The following is a 23,020-nucleotide window of genomic DNA, read 5'->3' as shown; positions in this document are numbered from 1 at the left end:
TGTATATATATACACGGAGCATAATGTAGCATCAATAGATTTAGAGTTCATTTGGGACGGATACAATTTTTTATAAAGATGGTTGTAAAACTATTGTGAAGAAAGTTACCCTTTTAAAGCTACTATAAAAAACAGCTTCCCGGGACAAACTTTTCATGAAATCAGTAAAAAATTAATGATAAAAAAGAAAATATTGTTACAGTCTAAAAAACAAAGCAATAAGAAAGCTATCCCAAACGAAACCTCAATGACAGGTTTAAACTGAAACTGAAGCATACTAGACGTGCAGTTGAGGTCTATAATGAAGTGGTAGTAATTCTTGATTGCAAAATATTAAAATAAATATCTGATTGAGAACACAGTTTTTTACATGTACAAAAAGTCAAAGATATACATTCGAAGCAGCTAATTGTTGAAAAACAAGTTACATTATAAGCTTGTAAGATCATCAATTCACGTCATAAAAGGAAGGTTGATTTTCTGCGTTGGTGCCAAAATAATAATATCAGGAAAATTTAATTACCAACATAGAGAAAATTTCTTCTTCCCATCACTCACATCCACGCATACCTGAAAAGAGTATATGATAACCAGAAATATATCATAAGCTCCATGCTTTGAAATACAGGAAAAAGTATCAATTTTCAAAATAGTGAAGGATTTGAAAATGGGTGAAAAATTAAGTTCAATATTCTAAAATGTCATGGCAGAGCAAAACATACAATTTAAACAAGAGAAATGCTTTAATAGTAAAATAGCAAGGCAAATAGATAACCACGTTCTAAGAAAAAAGACCAAAAATTTAGGGGTGCCAACTCGAAAATCCGACTCGAACCCGACACAGAAAATTCGGGTTTAGGTCAACCTGAACCCAAATCAGGTCAGGTTCGGGTTAGAGTTTTTGACCTATTTAAAAAATCGGGTCGGGTTCGGGTTAACCCGAAAAATCGAAAATGACCCAGATTGACCCGTTGATCGCATGACCGAGTTGCCCGAATGACCGCAGCTTACCACCACTGTCCGCGTCTGCATCGGCCTGCCTGCCTCGATGCCCCGCTGTCTGGCGTTGCTGTGTCTGCGGGTCGGGTCGGGTTGACCTGAACCCGAAGCGGGTCGAGTTCGGGTCCGGAAAATCGACCCATTTGTAAAAACGGGTTCGATTGACCGAATAGTGCCAGGTCACTTACGGGTTCGACCCGAACCCGACCCGTGACCCGAAATTGACACCCTTATAGAAATTTCATAAATTGTGGGAAATACAGAAAAAAAAAATAAAAATAGAACAAGAGGAAACCAAAACTTTATGGAAATCACATGTTTAAAAAAAAAAGGTGTCTGTCCAATGATCATGATATGCACATCTAATACAAATAATGCTCAAAAATAAAACATCACATGAGCAAGCATAGTTTCATACTGTGTTGCATTAATCCCAAAAGAAAGCAACAAAAGCAACTTATAAACATGATTGATTAGCCATCCATAAATAAACTCACATTCCTTGTATTATCAACTAATTTCAATATTCCAAGAATATTTGTTAATCGTCAGATTCTTATAAGAGAAATACTTTAGTGATCAAATAGCAAGGTTAATACATCTTGAGTGTAAATGCAAATTAGCCACTTAAGACCAAATTTTTCAAGGTTAAATTTCTCCTAAATGACAAGCCTCTTGATACAAGCAAACTAAAAATACATGCATCATTCCTTAAAGGTATCACATAAGTCAAAAGCCGATAAGGTTGAAATGATAAAGCAAACAGAAACCAAAAAAGACGATAAAAATCACAAGCCAGACATGAAAAAAAGCTTCCAGATATAACTTTAAAGCCAACAATATAGCTCCATAAGAGAAAATAAACAATTAATTCAGTTAAATTTCACAATATAAACTGAACAAACAATACAGGATAACACATTAGAGTGCTGCTCGCATCTTGAATAACTATAAAAACCACAATGTTCATGCACTAATATTGCTTTCTATACATTATTTAAATGAAATGCCCATTAGTAGCAAGAGACAACATCAGATATCTTACCCAATTCAAACAGAAAAAAAAGGACAAATATTGCAAGCACTAAGACTAAGTTCCTAATTTCGGTTATAGTTACAAATCAAGATATGTCATTACCAGAGGGAAGCATATTTCTTCCAATCATTCGATGTTCAGAATGAATTCATCTCCAGACAATATGTTCTCCTCTTCACAAGCATCTTCGCTGCAGTTCTGTAGGGCTCCTCCAAGGCATTTGACACCCAAGACAAATCTAATGGCTCGCCAACACTGCAACCTCCCACCACTTCCTTCTGTGACTCTTCACTAGGCCGGATAGCTACCAGTGTTGCCCCCTTAAGAACTAATCCACCTGGAATTTCAAGCAATGGGGCATACCACAGCCTCATGCTGAGTGCTGGAACCAATGTCCGCTGTGAAGAACCTGAAGCTGATACGGGCCTCACTCGCAGATCTTGTAGCTGCCATCTATCCATGGTCAGTACACCTTGGCCATCTGCATCAATGAGATCCAAAAAATCCAATGTCTCATGATCGCTGATGATGGGTTGGAGAAGGAAATGCCGAGCGGAGGCAGCAATGAGGGAGCTGATAGTCCATACAACCCTAAGCTTCAGTCCACCGTTCATATAGAACGATTCAGGAATGCAACCGTTGTCTTCTCCAACACAAAGATCGTGTGCAGGGTTAGCATTTGCAGATTTGGAGGAGAGCACAGATGCGGCTCCAAGGATGACACAGCTGTCGAGGGTAGAGCCAAAATCAGCCTTCCATTTGAGAAGAACGCCTTCATCAACGCCAAGCTCACCGGCTGGAAGTTCGATCCGAAGCCGCCGGAGCTCCTTGAAATTCTTCAGCACCTCGGTGGGGGAATGGTGTGATACTTCGGATGAGGAAGAGGATGAAGCCGAATTCGCTGATGAAACGCGCTTAGAGGGAACAGACAAAATCTGGCCAAGGGCATAAAAGGGTCGCACAATACCTCCGAAAACGAAACGAGCAAAGTGAGAAAAAACGCCGCGGGTTTTATCGGAAGATATAGAACCAGAAATGGCAGAGGATGAGGACGACGAGGAGGAAAGAGAAGGATCCTCCGATATAACGCAGTCTACGCGGACGACGACGTTGTCGACGAGGGGAACGAGGGCTTGGAAACGGCGGCAGACGACGAAGCACCGTCCAAGCACCTTCACATCACCGATCCGGTTGAAGATGACAATGAGTATCGAGTCTGGAAGTCGATCAAAGTTGTCGATTTCGTACTCCGGCGACGACAATAAAGAAGATAAACCATGGACGCACCACCAGTGGGATTCCGGTAGATCTGCGGCCACCGATGACATGTTATGGAAGGCAGGTGACAAATATAATGATGAGGGATAGGAAATGTAAACCCTAGAAAGGCATGTTTGCAGGAGCCTGCTCGAATTCGGAGAACAGATCCCGCGGCCAAAAGGAAACCGTAGTTGAGCCGATCCTAGCTAGGTAAAAAGAAGAGGTGCGGAAGAGGATGGGTATTGGAACCGTCGTGAACTTTTCAGGCGTGACCGACAGGTGGTGGCTTCATTGCCACCAGATCACGAGCAAGAAAGGGAAAGACCAAATTAATAAAACCTGAACAAAAGAAAAATAACAATGAAAACTATTAAAGAGAGACCTGCCCGTACTATATTTGGATTTTGGGCAATATGATTTTATTTTTTTTTTATGGGAGCATATTGTCTAGTTGGCTTGTATCAATTTTGTCTTGGTCATTTTTTAGTTTATAATATTGATAGGGTTTGATAACTTTGCAAATTTGATGGTTGATTGATATAATGCTTGATATTTGATAGCATTTTATATAAGCTTACAGGATAAGTTTTGGGCGACGATAATGATCACTCAATTTGATTGTTTTTTTTTTTTTCGATTGCATTTGATATGTTTTCGGCAAATTCTATCAGCTATTGATGGATAAGTCTTTCGTACGATTAAAGTTGATTTAAACACTTTATCATCCAATTCCACCCTAGCTATCTACTAGTATGAAGTTTCTATTATTTATAATCTTTTGTGGTTGTTGTCTTTCTTCAAAATAGTAGAGATTTATTGATATTATAGTTTTTATGTTTTTTTTTGTTCATTCTAATTTTTCATTTGTTTATAATTTTAAAATTATTTAAATTATGATTCTCATCATTTCAAAAACAAAATCTACCAAACTAATAAAATGCAAATATGTGTGTAAAATATAATATACACAAATTATGACGTCCACTCTACCACTTGGGCATATGGTAGACCAGTGCCCCTTCAAAGTGCAATGAAGGTCGCGGATCTAGGCAACAGGCATTGTTGATCACCCGTTAGACCCCGTCTAGGTATTTCAACACATAATTCTAATTTAGGGTATATTTAGGATAGTTTTCTAGATGCTTTATTTTTCAGGCAGCAATCATGATTTAATTGAACTACTACTTTCTAATTGCTTTTAAATAATTTTTGTCATGAAAAGCTTTTTTTTTTCAACAGAAATAACTAAGTTATTTTTTCCACAACAACTTCACAACCGACCTTATAAAAAGTTGTGCCCTACAAGAAAAAGACCCATTGTCTTTTTTTCATGTTTCGACTTTAATAGATTTTGTTTAGCGTTTAATTTTAGTGTTTAAATAAACAAATGTATATTTCAATCATATGTGTGTGTGTGTACGTGCGCCTCATAATATACCTATTTAAACAAATACCTCCGTTATTTATTTATTTGGAGAAATATGTTTGAAAGTTTATTTTGGATGAAATCGCCCTTATAATAGCAATATAAGGCTTAGTCCTTAATGATAATGTGAATGTTTAAATGAGATAGATGATCAAACATCTCTCTTAACATAACCGTTGTCTTTCAAGCTACATGGTGCACATACTAACAATCTTATGTTAAAATACAAAGGAGATGAAAGGAGAATTCTAAGTTAAAAAAGGAATTAAGTTTGACCTTTGCATTCAAATCATGTTTAACAAGATTCAAACATTTGTTTCAGACCTTAGGTTCGAATACTATATGCAAAATTAGTTTTCATAAAGGATTGAATAAGGTATGAACCATGTTCAAATGAGGTTCAAATCTTATTGGAATCCTCCTCTCTACTCTTTCATATTCATATATACATAAACATAATCATGTTGATAGGCTAAAATTATTGGAGGTTAATATAACGAGAACAATATAAATACTTAAGAAGGAAAAATAATTATGTCTCATCAAGTATTTGTAATGTTGATTTTATATTAATCACTTATAACTTAAACACTTCAACAAGATTATGCTTATGCATGCAAAAATTTGAAATGGTAGAGATGTAGATTTAAATTAATTTTGAACCCAATTCAAACCTTATTCAAACATTGAATATGAGGCTCAAACCATATTTATTTTTGAACGTAAGGTTCTCCTTTCAGTCCTTCCCTATTACAACCTAAGACTTTGGATGCTTACATAACAAGAGAATATAAACACTAAAATATTCTTTATAATAATTATGACACTATTTTGATGTTATTTTATTTGATATAAAAATTAGCCTTTGAATTTGTAATGATTTATCAAGTAACTTTATTTAATGTTATTAATTCTTATAGTATTATAATTAAGTATTGCTTAAAGTCTTGGAGCAATGTAATTACATATTATTTAGTGATTGGTTTTATTTTATATCAACATGTGTATCACTATAATGAGAATTTAAAGTACAGCACACCATCATAAGAGAATTAATGATATACATATATTACAACATTACTTGAGGATAATAAATATAAGAAAATAGTGTGCATTTACATAGGGGAGATTCAATGGACAAATACACAACAAAAAAACCATGAAATGCTCCAAAGATTTTGTATACAACTTCACATAGGTTTGTGCTTGTCTTGTTAATTTAATACTGATTTATGCATCATATGTAAAGAATGATGCAAATAATTGGCTTATCAAATATTAAAATCAAGAGTTATTAGTCATTTATTCAAATACTTTATAGATGAATAGCATTTTACATCATCCAAAAGTATTTTTCATATCACTCATCATCAAACACTCAAATATTAATCTATGGTGTAGGACTTATGCAAGTTTTATTTAATGGTTAGCTTATACCAAAAACTTTTAGAAGTCTAGTACCCCAAGGTGATGTTTTGAGTATTTTATAATAATTTAAATGTCAGCTACTTAGGTCTTTTGGCTACCACAATATCGTATCTCCTGAAAATATGTTGAACTTATAATTAAAAAGGCATGCATACATCCTTAAGTAGGGCCTTAAAGAACAATGTGTCTTCTGTTGGTGAAAAGATACTTAGTTAGTGCATTTGCATAAATAGCAAAATAATAATGAATTAATTCCTTAAAAATAATAAGGGAAAATGTTCATATAAGGTTCAAATAAAGTTTGAAAAGGGGTTTAGATAATGTATAAATAATATTTGAATAAGGTTTGAATAAAATTTAAACCTATATTAAAATTCAACCAAAACTTTATTCAAATAGTATATGAAGTTTATTTGGATTTAAGTTTATATATAGTTCATATGTTGAAACATATGTTTAAACCTAGTTCCTACATTTGCACTAATATTTAAACCACAATTTTGAATATAATGGTCTAACCATTTGTTCAATAGGTTCAAACACAATTTGAATAATATTTGGGCATGTTTCAAACCTATGCTTGAACCTCATTCAAATATAATCTGAACCTATGTTTGAACCTTATTTGAACTTATGTTAAAACCTAGTTCCTCAATTGGTATCAATGCTCAAACCTCAATGTTGAGTATAATGGTCTAATGCTTTGTTTAAATAAGGTTTGAATATTATTCGAATAATGATTAAACCTTTATTTGGAACCTTAAGTTTGCCTTTTAATGGTAAAACCTTAGGGTTCTAGCCCAGTTTTCATTTCAAAGAGATAATATCGATGCTCGAATCTTATTCAAACCTCATATAATCATTTAAAATTAATTTTTAAACTTAGGTTTCTAACATAGTTTTTGAACCTCCTATTTGAATTTAGTTGTTGAACCCATATCCTTTTGTTTCCTTATAATATAGCCAATAGGATTTCTAACATTACAAGTGGCAACTAATTCATTCTAATAAAGCAAAGAAAATTATTAAAACATAAATTGGAAGAGAAGATTCTAGCTAAAGGATTTAAAAGTAGACAACTATGAAAGTGAGTGGTAGAGAAGATGCTTTGTTTGAGTAATGTAAACGGTCAATGGCTCGTGGCCATATAAAAGATTAACCATTATATTGCACACCTGAGGGCATTTTCTTTCAAAAGGACTACTAGGGATATTTCTTCAAATAAATATAAATAGGGCATATATGATGAAAAACATCAAGGAAAGCTCATGATAACCTCATGATATTCATATTGATCTATTATGATAAATGAAAAGGCACATAATAGATTGATATGAACATCACGAGTTGTCCCGCAATAAAACTAGTTATTGTTAATACCTCCTCGATTCCTTCTTCCATAACCCAAGCTCATAGAAGGAAGAGATAAGAGGTCTCTATGGAGAATGTGGTCAAAAATCTATAATAGAGCATGACCACAATGACCATACTTATTATGAATGGGGGTTGAACTCTGTAAGGTAAAATCTTCCATTATTCCTCAGTAACTCTGTGGTAGAGTGATTAGTTGTTAATTGATTGGCCATAGGTTTGAATCCTACTTGAGGAGATTTGATTCATTCTTCATTTCAATTTTTCATGAAAAAATAATGGCTCGTTTTAATTGCTAGGAGTATGTAACTCATTTCTAGTCAATGTTTCTATTACATTATATGTCAGCATATCACATTCTAGTCTATAATATTTGATAGTCCCCACCAATACCTCGGTATAAGTCCAAGCTTTAGAACTAGCTAATTCAAAATTTTTAAATAGTGCATCAAAGATGCAGGCATTTATTCTCTTGATAGGCCATAATTACTCTAAGCAAACATATTAATGATGAGGAATGCATTTTTATTATGTTACTTATACTTGTACTTGCTTTTTTATTCTACCCAAGCCTGGCTGAGGAAGAGTTACGGGGAGTCAAACACAAATATGTTGATTCTCGTCTAATTTATAATATATAAAAATAGAAAACTTACTAATAAAAAAAAATTTAGCCATTCCATCTTACCACTCAAGTTTAATAGCTTTGTGATCACAATCTCAATCATGATTTTTCTACCCCTAGAGGGAAAGACCCTTCCCTTTTGGGCTAGTTGTGGACAAGGAGCGATTTAAACCCCTATAAATGTGGTTCATAGCCATGTACTCTAATCCTCTAAGCTATAGGCCCCACCCCATCTACATTAGATCTATTCGTGGGAGTACATTAAAAAAGAAACATTTCCTATCCTCATCCATTTTGGGTTAAGAATATGTAAAAGCGCATTTTCTTTAGAAGAATAGTGCATTCTGATGCTTGAAGTGGGAGATAATAGATGTTCTAATTGGGGTTTTGATGTTTTAATTTTTGATATTTTGAATTATGAAAAAGAAAAATTAGAGGTGTTAAGCTTTTCTCATTCTAGCATCGAGCTATTTGTTTGTAAGACCCCCCTATAGCATTGTCACTGTACTAGAGTTTAACCCCCAAGTTTGGGATGGATTGGTAAGGTTCCTTTATGCCTAGGACACTAAAATATCAAACCATGAACAGAGAAGAAATGAGAGAAATATTATCTAGTGATTGTGAGGCCTTGATTCTTGATTGTAAGGGACGTCAAAGACCTTCACCCTCCCTCTCTATTGGATAGAAAAGTAAATCTCTTGGCTTTTTCAAGTTGTCAAACATTTGAACAATGAAAATAAATGGTAAGTGGCTGAACGAATTGATTAGGTCATGTCGGAACAAGGTTCAAATCCCTTAGTCTAATAGGATGCCTCAACTGCATTCATCAATGTACATCCACTTGAGACCTATTACAATGATAAATGGCTCATCTCGCCATACCTTATCATGAATTTTCAATACTTCTATTGATCCATCCATTTAGGGGTAGAGTGTAATGCCCTTGAATCAAATTTGAAAGAATTATTCTTTTATCTTTTAATATACAATAACCAGAGCTTTCTATTTTCATTTATCAATAATAAAATCATATATGAGTGGAAATAAATTTATTTTTTGAAACATACATATACATCTATATTCGTTGACAAAAGTGTTATATATAATACTCAGAAATCATACAATTGCATCATATCCACCTAAATCCATTATATAAAAGAATAACTAAAAGGAAAGGAAATAAAAGGAAACTAACCAATCTCTTCCTCTTGATTCCCCTACCTTGACTTGAAATCAGTTAAATCACATATAATGTGCTCAATAGCCCAGTAGGTCACAAAATTCCATAACTTAATTCAAAGCACGATAAAGAAATAATTTGTATAAAATCAATTAATTCATAATAGTGACATTCAATGATCAAGAATTATTATAGAAATAATAAAACTCATGTGTAGTAGCAGTAAAGTCTATTGATAGTAAAATAGTATGGTATGAAATCTAGTAAATCTGTATAGTGAGAAAAGCTAATAAATCCAAAAATTAGTGTGTTGAATCGATAAAACCATTAAAGTCATTTCAATGCGATAAACCCAACCACATGCTATATCAAAATTGCAATAACACATAATATATAGTGTCTCACAGTCAAGGATAGTAAACAGTAAACATTAAACAATAAATAGTATCGATGGATTAATAATAGTAGCCATAGTAATGGATCAGTATCAATCTTATTGGTGATAGTAATAATAGAGCGGTACAATAATAGTAATGATAAATAGTAGCATTAATAGTAAGTTTGTATAGTGATAGAAATCAATACAGTAATGATAAAGTCGTACATTAATAATGAATCAGTATTCACACTAAATAAGTAAAGAGTCCTGACAAAACATAATTTTTTCTAGTAATAAGTTAGTTGTTAGTAAAATTATTTTTTTCAGTAAACAAAGTCATCACTCATTTGCCCGCCAGCATAATAATAACACCTTAGAACTCCCAAATAACTAACAGTGAATAATAATGGATACACCAAACTATAATATTTAAAATAAAGCTCATTAGCCCACCATCTTGTAAAGGTTAGTAACAATCTACAAACAACATTAGTAAAACTAGCTTTTACTTATTTTTTATACATATATTATTACCACATTAATATAACACTAATAGCAACCAACTATTATCCAATCATACTACTACTTTCGTTTTCAATATCGATATTAACAATATGCGTAAAACAACCCAATTATTTATTCAATCCAAATTACATAAAAGTATAATAACTTTTACTTTACTCAATTAAATTTAAAATTTTCCCAGTCAAAATGTCTGTAATGTTTTGTATTATAACATAAAAAAAGTTTTATGGTAGAAGTTTGTTAAAATTGACAAAAATATAATAAAATCAATTTTAGGGAGAATCAAGTAGTCAAACTCAAAATCTTTGGAAATAGAAGTAAGAAATAAGTGACCTACCTCATTTAGAATAATTTTTGTAAGATCCGTGAAGCGATCTGATGTCAAAATTTGGTTTTTCTCATTTTATCTCTCCCCTTTTCCTTCCCTTCCCCTCCTTTCTCTTGTCTCTCACCTTTTTCCTTCTCAGGCAAGCTGACAATGAGTGAGCAGGAGGATGGGTGACTGGAGAATATATATATATATATATATATATATATATATGATTTTAGTGGCCTTGCAGTGCAACACTAAGACCTAACACCACAACATTGCATGTAGAATCCAAATTTGTAATAGAATAGCGTCTTCAACATAGTAGTGGCCATTTTTGGGTGTTGTTTCACATCAAACCCCAGTACCTTAGCTCTCAAATGTGCAACATCACTTTGTTATAGTTCAAATAGAAATTCCTCTCTTTTTTAACACATTTCAAAAAAACCAAGTTATTACAATCTGCCCACTTTAGAAAAATATCGTCATCAATATTTTCCTTAAAAATTTGGGAAGAAAATAAATATAAATAAATTATAAGATCAAAACTCAAAAACAAATCTCAAAATTAAATCAAAACACACCTAATTAATAAGTGATACTTATCACACAATCATATAGTTCATTCAATCACATACCATTCACTTATGTAATGAAATGCTACATTAAATCATTCAAACAAATTTCTTACCAGTAGAACTTTTAAGTTGTTATCACTCTTCTAAATATTATAAGTTGTACACATGTGGAATCATTGACTTAGATTGTATTCATTCTTGGTGTAACGACCTCTCACCGACTTTTACTAACAGATGTATCATCAGCCCTATTAGTTTTATCTTTTATTACCTCTCAATCTGATAGTCCTTTGTGCTTTACTTTATCTAGATTATCCTACTCCAACATTAATTCTTCCTTTTTATGAACTATCTGCTACATGGTGTCCTTGTGGTCTGCATCTAAAATATTGCCTCATTAATAAGTAGCACTGACATGAATGTCTTCCTCCATAATTAATACACTCGCCATAGTTGCCTATATAAGCTATTATTCTAGATCCTTATGAATCACTTTACCAACTCTTCTTATTACTCTCTTTTTATTTATCACTACTTGCTTCATCTTTGCTCCTCCTTATGTTGACATAGTGCATGAAGTTCATATTATACTTGGATTCTGGCACTGTGAAATCAATCTATATCAGTCAAGCCTACTTTACTAACTTAAAAAATTCTTGGATATATAGGGACACTAACAGATGTCTCAAATCCCTATTCAATCTCTGCAAAAATGTGTAGCACATTTCTTTAATAGTAGAACTTAAATTTGGAGCATATCTAACAAATGTAGTAAACTCAGCTTCATACTACAACATAATCTTCCATCCTTATCAAGTCTAAAAAAACCTTCATATATCTGATGCTAGGATGATGAAGGTTTGAATCATATCCTAAACACTACAATGAATTCATCCAAAGTGATTTCAACATTTATTTTGTAATAACCTATATTTTGACCCAAGAAAATAATTTTTTTTGCAGTCTTTATAAGCCAAACATAAAAACTACTTTTTCCATAACATTTATATTATGGTATTTTAATTACATGAATTTTTTATAATTTATGGTCACTTGTACAAATCCTTATGAAATTGACACTTGTTGGTACAAGTGGGAATTTTGGGACTGTTAGGTGTCCATATTGTGAACTGATTTAAATAATATTTTTTAAATAAAATGATCTTAATTATAGATATTTTTTATAAATTTAAAGCCCAAAATTGACTTATATAAATTTTAAATTAAAAAATTGATTAAATTAAATATTATATTAATTTTATATTTTCATTTATTATAAAATATTTTAAAGCATTATAACTTTACTTAAATCCCATTTTCCCTTCATGCATTCGGCTGAAATAGAAAATATAGAAATGAAAAATAAGAGGAGAGAGAAAATATAAGTGGGGATTTGAAGGTTGTGATGCAATTTTTACCAGTTGGGAAAATTGCTCATCTCACTATGAGGAACAATTTCCCTATCTTTGATTTCAATAATTTTATATTTTTGATATTTTTTAATCAAATTTGTAATTTTGTTACTAAAAAATGAGGATAAGTTTATATTGATAAAATTTGCACTGCATAACATTTTGCATGTGATAGATCTTTTCAATATGAACATTTTGACTATTGTTAATTTTTACTAGTTAAATTGAAATGTATAATTTTTTAAAGTAAATGCATTCCTAGTATACAAATTTGATAGATTTTTCTGTATTTATATATTTATGTAATTCATACACAATATTGACTTACATTAAATAGAGAAAAGATAGCATTTGCTTGTACGCAATAAAGGCTGGCATTTAATACAATAATGAATATGTGTTGACACTTAAAATATTACCTTGCATAAAAAGGTGAGCTAATGAGCTTTCCTTTAAAAAAAAGGTTGATGGTGTAATGCTAGTTGTTGTCACACTCTATGATCTATATTAAAAAAATATATATTATTCTTTAATTTTAGTCATTTAACTAGAGTTTATCAATGAACAACAAATAAAAATATGTAAATATGATTACATTTTTATCTTGTCTAGAGCCTCATATCATAGGATCCTTACCCTTTCCTTAAAATATTTAAAATCGTGTAATGAGCACATAGCCCAGCAACAACAACAACAACAAGCCTTTATCCCACTACGTGGGGTCGACTACTAAAATCATATAACATAAACTAATGCATGATAAAAGAGAACAATAAGCTATAAATCATATAAATAAATATATGCATCAATGTCTATACTGATTATTTATATCAATTTATCATTTAATAGTTCATCACATCTCAAGCCATTATATTATCATTTACAATATCAATAGCAATTAATAATAGTAATGCTAGTAATAATATTAATATCATGATCAATAACATTAAATAGTGTTAATGATTGAAAATAGTATTAGTGTTAGTCATAATATCATTATATTATTCATAGTAGTATTGATATTAGTATTTAGATATTTAATGATCATAAGAGTATCTTGCTATTTTACTTATGACTTCTAATCAGACACCCATTATAACCCAATTAATGTACTAGATATCACCTTGAATTATGTAAATCAGTCTTCGCGACTCCTTATATCTCCCAATCAATCTCTAGCTCGTTATGACTCTCAATCAGTGAATTACATGAATGAGTAGGGTATCACATGCAGTTATCATATCATGTAACTGATATCATTTAGACTTTATTTAAAATGCAATAAAATCATATCAAATTAATTAGAATGATCAAATATATAACATATCCAAACTTGCAAGGTGAAAGGGTATGAAATCAAGAGATAATATATTTTTAGCATATTTAAGAGAGATAAATTTTGTAGAAATAAAAATTATTAAAAATAAAAGTAAGATATTAGTCACTTATAATAAATAAAATAAAGTCTGTAATAGGAATGACTAACAAATATGATCCAAAGGCTTTTCTCTCTCCTATCACTTCTTCCCCTCTTTTAATTTCTTCATATCCAAGCAATCAAATGAGAGAGTCGATTGGGCGAGGCAAGCACCGTAGTGCTCATCAGAACAGCTCCAAATACAAAAAATTTATATTTTTCATGAAAATTTATTTAATATATTTGAGTAACTATAGTTATAGCCTATAACCGATTGACAGAATTAGGCTGATGGGTAGAGAGTGATGAATTTTAAATGATTATTGAAAGAAACCTATAAAATTAACATATTAAGTGCTATGACAAATAGCATATGTATAGAAGAAATTACTATATTAAAATAGAATGTGATGCCTTGCTTTTCATAAATATACTCATAATAATATTTACTTGATATTTCATTAAACTGATTGATGGAACATTAAACTTATTGATAAATTGATAGCTCATACTATCATTGATATTGATACAACATAACATAACATATTGACATGATTCATTAGATTATACTATTATTTACCATATATCTTGTTATCTTCATTAAACATATTGATTTCATTATTAATTTTTTGAGATTTTTATTTTTTATATAAAGTAATGATTGATATTGGATAAAACTAAAATACTTTTTGATTCTTTGGCCTTACAATGAAAGCAGTGATAGAGTTTTTATTTCTTGCTAAAATTTTTAGCTCATTATATGTGTTTTAAATGATTTTAGGTAAAATAATGGGTCAGGATCAGCTGGAGTGAGATTGCCAAAGATCACCAAGCTTTCTTTAAATTTTATTTTGTTTTTTTATTTATTCTTTTGTAATCAAGAGCTTGTGATAGATTAATGATTATACTGATCTCCTAGCTATTATACATTGACTATAAGAGAATGAATATATTAAAATATTTTAAGATATGTAATTGTTAGTTCTTTTTACTTGATTTATAAATTTATTATTTAGAAGCTCTGGTTGATTAATTAAAAAGATAAACAAAAATAATTCTTCCAAATTTGATCTTTAGGCATTACATTGTTTCCCTAGGAATTTCTCTCTCTCTTGTCCAATCTACCATCTCTCAGCCTCTCTTTAAAATATGAACATAGCTAATAGTACCTTTTTTATTCTATAAACACTTTATGCTATCAGAGATCTTCTCTAAACTTAGCAGGCAATCTTTTGTATCCTATAGTTCTACGACTCCTTTAAATAATGGGGACTTCAAATTATGAAATATTTGTAAATTCCCATCCCCTTATTCTTCCTTACTCTCTAATGGCTTACTCTATATATCACCTATTACCTATGCTAGAACAATGGCTAAGATGTATAATATATCTGACGACACTGGAGTTGCACTATGCTGCTCATTTGGTATATCTTGCTCCAGTAAGTCCATTTCAATAATTTATTTTTGAATGATTTTGCCTAATACGAATAATTCATAAGTACATGTATTATATATATATATATATATAACTCATAATCTAGTCCAACATCTCTGGTAATAATTCATTTCTTATATTAACTATGCTCTAATACCATTTTGTAATGCTCCAGAATCTAATTTGATATAATTATTATTTTATCTTTTAATATACAACAACCAGAGCTACCTAATTCTTTTTATTAATGATAAAATTATATATCGACAAAAATAAATTATATTGATCGAAACATCCATATATATCTATATTCATTTACCAAAAAGTTGCATCATATTCATCTAAATCTTGAGTACAAAAGAATAACTAAAATAAAAGGAAAAAAGGAACTAAGGGAAACTTGGTCAAACTCTCCCTCTTGATCTTCTACCCTAACTTGAAATTAGTTAAACCACATATAATGAGCTCAATAATCTAGAATTCCACTAAATCTTACATCTGAATCTAAAGCATAGTAAGGAAATAATATGCATATTATTAATCAATAGTGACATTTAATGGTCTTTTTAGGGTACAGAAATAGTAAAACTCATTGTAGTATAAGTAAAACCATATGGTACATAAGCAAGTAAAGTTGTATAGTAAGGGAAGCCAATAAATCAAAGAAATAGTGTGTCAAATTGATAAAACTATTGAAGTCATTTCAATGTAGCAAACCCAACCACATATTGTATTAATATCATAATCACACATCAAATATATAACATATTATAGTCAATTATAGTAAACAGTAAATAGTATCAATTGATCAATAATAGTAGCCATAGAAATGAATTAGTATTAATTTTATTAGTGATGGTAATTATATAGCAGCATAGTAACAGAAACAATAAATAGTGGTTGTAACAATAAGTTCATACGATGACATGAATTCATATATTAATAGTAAAGTTATACAATGATAATGAATCAATAGTCACACTAAATAAGTAAAGAGTCATGCTAAAGTGGTGTTTTTCCATAGTAATAAGTTAGTTGTTAGCAACCGTTAGCTCAGTAAATAAACTCATCACTCTTTTGTTTGTCGATACAATAATAATTCTTTATAACTCCCAAACATTTAATAATGAATAGTAATGCATAATACTGAATAATAATATTTAAATGAAAGCCTGTCAGCCCACCATCCTATATTGGTCAATAAAAGTTTCCTGCCAACATCATTAAAACTAGGTTTTTAATGTCTTTTATAAGCATATTATTATCATATTAATATAATAGTTATAATGACCTGCTATTACCTAATTATACACCCATTTTTAGTCTCAATGCTTATAATAACAATATGCTTGAATAAAAACATCCAATTAATTATTCAATTCAAATCATACAAATATATTAACTTCTATTTTATCCAATAAAATTCAAAAATTAACTAGCCAAAAGGCCCGTAATGCTTAGTTGTATAACATACAAAAAGTTATATAATAGAAGTTTATTTAAATCAAAAAAATGTAATAAATAAGTTGTAGGGAGAATCAAAAGGTTCAAATCAAAACTTTGAAAATAGAAGTAGGAAATAAGTCACCTACCTAAATTGGAACAATTTTTGTAAAAGCCTCAAAGTCAATATATATATAAATATATATATTAGTGGCCTAGCACTGTAGTGCTCAAACCTAGCACCACATTGCTATATATTGAATCTAGAATTTCTATAGAATAGAGGCTTTAATGTCACATAAACCATTTCAGGAGCCAATGTGCTTTAGATCTTAATGCTTTAACACTCAAAGGTGCGGCACCACTACACTGTAGTTCAAACATGAGTTCTTCTATTTTCTATAATACATTCTAAAAAAATTAGTTTTTATACAAAGAAACAAGTGTTGTCCTGGTGTTTCTATCGGAGGCTTTAGGGAAGTTGGAATACAAGAGCCAACTTCTTTGTCCTTATGGCATTGGGATGGCGTCAATGCTCATGCATAGTCTTACAACTTTATGGAGACCTATGTTTTTGGTAAATAGTCGCACGTGAATGGTTACTATGATTCCCATTTTGAGGAGGCACCCCTTCTCCCAAAGTTATGGGGGAGAGAGAATTTTATAATGATTTGCATGCTTAGGTTTTAGATCATTTCATAGATTTTATTTTATTTGACTTTTAAAACCTTATGAAATCATTTAAATAATTTTAGTAATGAGTTAAAAAGAGGTTTTTGGTGTTTTACAAACAAAAAAAAGTAGTGAGTACAATCTCTAGAGTTAAGATCTTGTGGAACCTCCCTTTTAGATTATGCTTGGTGGAAGACCTATGAATCTTTCTTCTATTTGATGATATCGTCTCTCCCATTTATAAAATCTTATCCTATCTTCTTAGAAATGTCCTAAAGCAGTGTCATATTCTATATAATCATAAAATTCTAAACCGCTCATGACCTAATTTTGCTCCTCCCACTTGATTCCTCTAAACCTCTTGGATTCCCGCCAACTACTTTAGATATAACCCAAACATGTTTTTATAGTATTTTAAAGCAATTTTATCCCCAATAAACACTCTTAAGCCCTTCAACTAATATTATCATATTAGTCCAATTAGCCAAAAATTGGTCACATTGGTCTAGTTATGGCTCTCCTCCCTATTTTAAACTTTAAAACTCTGTGAACCTTCATCAAACATTCATTAACACATCTAAAATTATTACCCTAGCCTTCATAAGTGAATTTATGTGCTAGATTATTAACCATAAGAAATCCTAAATTCAAAATCCCAAGGAGAGCTTTACGGTCTTCCTTGTTATATGCCTTTGGCTAATGCATTCCTCTTCATCATAATTACCTCCAATAAAGTTAATCAATATTTGTCAAATTAATTATTAGAATTGAAGTATATTTTTAACTGTTGGATATAGTGTGAAATAGAAGCAAAAGGACTACAACTAACATGTATAAATTAAAAGAAAAAAAGAAATCCTTCTCATTTACTTTATCTTCCTTCTTTAGAGATATTATCATTAAATTTTGGGAAACTAAACTCCACTTTCTCAACTAATTAAGAAACTCTCCTCTTGTCATATATCCTCACCTTCCTTTATTCCTTTTCCTTTGAATCCAAAACCCTTGACTATATTTGTGTTTTATGAACCATTGACACTAACGAGAAGAGGTAACATTAAGATTTCTAATCAGATTAGTAGATAAAATGCAACCAATTATTGATAATGATGGTGGATTTCTTAATTATAAATGCTTGTGTAAGGACTATTTTCTCTCTTTCTCTTTCATTTATGATTGCTTCTAATATGAATAAAATTAGAAAAAAAGTGAAATAATTATAATTAAATAGTAATTAAGCAGTTTAAAGTTTGTACAAGACTCTCTATATTGATGGGGAGAAGCAATAGGTAATTAGATGAATATCCATAATTATAGAAAATTTTATAAGGGGGGATTAAGGGGGGATGAAGTGAGACAAAGCACATTATCTTTATAGGATTCTAATGACACTATAAGCACATAATAATAACATAATAAACACTATTTCTAAATTATTAAGATCAATATTGAACTACTAACTTGCATATTACAAGTATTCCTAATATTATCTACTCATTCACAATGATCTTATGCACAAGTTGAGTATATTGTGAAGAGATCAAGTGGATACGGTTGTCATCAATGCTTGCAAGCTCAAGTAGGTCTTGGTTAGATGGGTGGATATGGAAAGTATAATGTTGGCATTTGAGATCTAGAAACATCACAGTGTCATACTTGGGTTGTTAAATTTGGTGAAGGCAGGATATCTAGGGATATATGTGTCGAGGTAACAAAATATAGCAAGGATCAAAGCATAAGTGGAAGCTAGGAGATATAAAATAAATATGAGGTGATGAGACAACAACAATATTTATCTAATCTTGCCAAGGTACTATGATAATGGGAGCTAGGTTGGGGAATCAATCATTAGAGATTGTGAGCATAAATGAGTTAGATTTGGTCCTGTAAATGATAAATTGAATGATAATACACCATTATTAAGAACTTGATAACATCAATGCTTGAAGGCATGGAATAAGATGAGGCCATGGTTAGTAGATTTGGTATTTGTGTGACTTGAGTGGGATGGAAAAGGCATAACCTCTGATGGGGTGAGAAGAGATGGAGAAAGAAGGCTACTAGCGAAGAAGTTTATAGACTTTTAATGAAAAGTATCAAACCATCAACAAATGACCAAACATCTCTTTATTTTAAACCAATGAGTTTTTATACATCTCAATGTTTGGGACAAAGTTAAATCTAAGAGAAGATTAATCCCATGTAAAACTATTTTTTTAGCATATCCCTATTAGCTCTCATGAAAGCCCTTATTAACCCATATCTATAAGTTGTTATATTTCTTTCTTTCTTTCTTTTTTTTTTTTATTTGGCCTTCTAGGATTCAACATGAAAAAATGCCTTAATATTCCATTTGTTTTTTCCCTATCAGACAAACAGTAGGCTTATTACCCTCTTTACCTAACTAGACACCATAATGTTTAAACATTAGCAATCCATTCTCCTATTAATAATGTGGCTCGTATCATCCTTTTAGGAACAATATTATAGTGCTCTTAGAAAGAAGATATCATCTTAATCTAATGGATAAGGGCTCATTAAGACAATCTAACCCATATTGAGAGAAACCACTTCAAACATCAACTCAATGACATACCCTTGTGTGATGGAAAAGTGAACACAACACTAATGATCAATCCATTCTATAGAGTCCTTATAAAATAATTTGAGTTAATTATAATAAAGTTGATTTGTCATCCTAGAGCTTAGAAGTCTAACTAGATTCATTGAGATCAGATTCCCTAGCATCTTGAGTCAAAGAACATGTTGACCACTTATTACTTTATTTGGGAATACAAGGTTGAGAACTCCTCATAATCATTAGGTTCTGGTTTCATACTCAATTATTTCCCTTAGTAATTATCATTAAAAAAGTCTCGAGTCTGATTTATTTGACTATGTAACTTGATGTTACTATAGTAGTATCCACCTTCTTTCCCTTGACATTCTTTTTACACTTATTCAAAAAGAGTTGTGAATAAAGCTTATACTATTTTCTTTTATCGCACCTTATCTAACAATATAAAAAATTTGAAAATAGTTTTAAAATAAAAATCTAAAATTTTTTAACTGGCGTGCTGCGACATTATGCACGCAAGTGCAACAGTGCTAGGAGGAGCCAAAAAAGCACCACCATGGTGCTCAGTACTTCAAATTTTTTGAAAATAATTCAATACAGTGGTGCTTAGGCGACATTGCGGCATTGAGCAAAGGGAGAATCATAGCACTGGGAATTGAGAAACATTTTTTATATAATTTTTTCATCCATTACCCCCCCCCCCCCAGTTCTACCTACTTGGCATATAGGGTAAATAAAGGAAGAGATTATGAAAGGAAGAGGGAGAAGGAGGAGAGAAAGAGAAAAGGGATTTCGAGCATTTTCATCCACTAGTTCTGTTTCTAGATTTCTTCTATTCGTAGTAGGTAACATGAATCCTACTTTGGTTTTTATTGATTTAGTGTTTAAAGAATTTAATATTTTCCAAATCAATAAACATACATTTTTCTTTTGATTTAACACACTTTCAATTTATAACTTTTTGTATATAATATATATGAATTTTATGAGCATTTTGATAACAATATTATATAATTTTACCATATGATTTGATAGTTATGATTTTTTGAAGTAAATAAAAAGTATTTAGATTTTGCTAGATTAGTGCATTACATACATGATATTTACTTATATTACATAGAAAAATTACATGACTGAAATGAAATGAATATGGCATTAGTATGTAAGCAAGAAAGGCAAGTTGTTAACACTAGAATTAAAATGGATTAGATCTTAAACATAATACCTTACATAGGAGGATGGACCGATGAGATTTCCATAAAATAAAAGGATTATGGTGTAGTCTTAAATGTTAGCTTATAATTGATTGATCGAATTACACTGATGGGTAGAAGGTGATGAATCTTATAGATTATAGAAATCCACCAGTAACGATGATGTAATGATAATAAATTAATGATATAATGAATAATTGATAAAACTCATAGATGATAGATGGTAGAATGAAAATATCACATTAAAGCTGGATGTCCTGCCTTGCCATTTATAATCCCATTCATGATTACATTAATATGATAGCACATAAATATAACTGATAAAGCTAGCATTGAAACTAATATAAGATGACATAGCATATGACAAATACACTTATGGACATCGATAGATATATTAATATAGTATATAAGTATGACAAACCCTACACATAGCACATCATTAATAACAATGTATGATGGAATCATTAGCATGAATGTAATTGATAGAAAAATGAAGTAGATTTTATTTAATAGCACATGACTTTATTTTAAGGCTATTATTAGTGTCTTTATATATGGACATATTCCTATGCTTCTTGATAAGCTTTTGTTTCATTGATCATATTAAATTTTTATTGATATTTTTATAGTAATCATTAATTTTATACAGATGACCACTACTTTTATATTAATTAAGTTGAGCATGCATATTGATTTTTGTGACCTTGACTTGAATACAATTGTGGGTCTTGGCTGCTTATTGGGTTATGTGCACATTAATTAGATTTGATTGATTTCATATTAGGGAAGAGATCGGGACCCTATTGAGTGAGGCTATTAGGATCTTCAGGTTTTTCTTTTGATTTATATATTTTTCTTTATCTTTTATAGTAAGGAGCTTATTGAGATATATTGATGTTATATGTGATACCTTGCTATTATTAATCAAATTTTTATGAATAAATATAGTGAAAGATTTTGATGTATATACTTTTTAAATTTACTTCCACTAGATAAATCTATATTGATGATTTTATAGAAGCTTAAGTAGATTAAATAAGAGATAAAAGATAAGATTATTTCAATTTAGATCTTGGGGTGTTACACCTTGAGATCTAAAAATGATCATAAGAGAGGTAATTTTAATTCCACCTCATGTTCTCATTCTCAATTCCCATCAATTCCTTTTTATAGAGGGATTGCTACCTTCACTTTTTTTTTAATCCATCGCATAGCATAACAAACAAAATTGACTAATTATGATACTTGACAAGGAAGATCAAAAGTTTGTTACAGATATTGTCTTATAAACCTACTATCTATTTTGTTAAAATGGAGACAACTTCCTATTACTCACCAATCATTTGTGTTTATTTTCTAAATTTTGTTGTATAATCCTACATGATTTGTTCTCATTTCTAGTGCAACCTATGTCCTATGTCACTTCCTCCCCCTCTCTTCTTCACAATCAAATGATAAAATTATTGAAGAAGCACCTTCTTGAATAGCCTCCAAGAACCCTGTGAGAGTTCATTAGGGTTATTAAGCCCTTATGAACTAGACCAAGACTAACCAAGAGGGGTGAATTGGTAGTTTTAAAAAAACTTAAATAAAAAGCATAATCTTTTTAAGATAGTTTAAAACATTAAATCATACGATCTCCCAAAAGAAAATAAAGTACGGAAATTAAAATGAGGAAACGTAATAAGAAATAGCACACCAGATTTTATAGTGGTTTGGTCAACTTGAC

At 30.8% G+C, this 23,020-nt stretch overlaps 1 protein-coding gene and 1 non-coding gene across 2 annotated transcripts; both read right to left on the bottom strand.

Annotated features, from left to right (window-relative positions):
• Positions 1–309: 309 nt before the first annotated feature.
• LOC110094250 (F-box protein At5g46170-like) lies at positions 310–3,635 on the bottom strand. Its single transcript, XM_020819444.2, has 2 exons — positions 2,138–3,635; positions 310–570 (listed from the first exon to the last, which is right to left on the bottom strand). The coding sequence occupies exon 1, from the start codon at positions 3,361–3,363 to the stop codon at positions 2,173–2,175; it is 1,191 nt and encodes a 396-aa protein (XP_020675103.1). The 5' UTR covers positions 3,364–3,635; the 3' UTR covers positions 310–570; positions 2,138–2,172.
• A 601-nt stretch (positions 3,636–4,236) lies between these two features.
• On the bottom strand, positions 4,237–4,391 carry LOC114579412. Its single transcript, XR_003700354.1, has one exon. It is a non-coding gene; the product is annotated as a U1 spliceosomal RNA (small nuclear RNA).
• Positions 4,392–23,020: the final 18,629 nt, after the last annotated feature.

The sequence above is a fragment of the Dendrobium catenatum genome, unplaced genomic scaffold (assembly GCF_001605985.2).
Source record: "Dendrobium catenatum unplaced genomic scaffold, ASM160598v2 fragScaff_scaffold_372, whole genome shotgun sequence".
Taxonomy (NCBI): domain Eukaryota; kingdom Viridiplantae; phylum Streptophyta; class Magnoliopsida; order Asparagales; family Orchidaceae; genus Dendrobium; species Dendrobium catenatum.
The sequence above is the reverse complement of the archived record's forward strand: the minus strand, read 5'-3'. Positions and strand labels throughout refer to the sequence as shown.

Coding starts and splice junctions, on each gene's coding strand:
- LOC110094250 (XM_020819444.2), bottom strand. CDS start 3,363: ATGTCATCGGTGGCCGCAGATCTACCGGAATCCCACTGGTGGTGCGTC.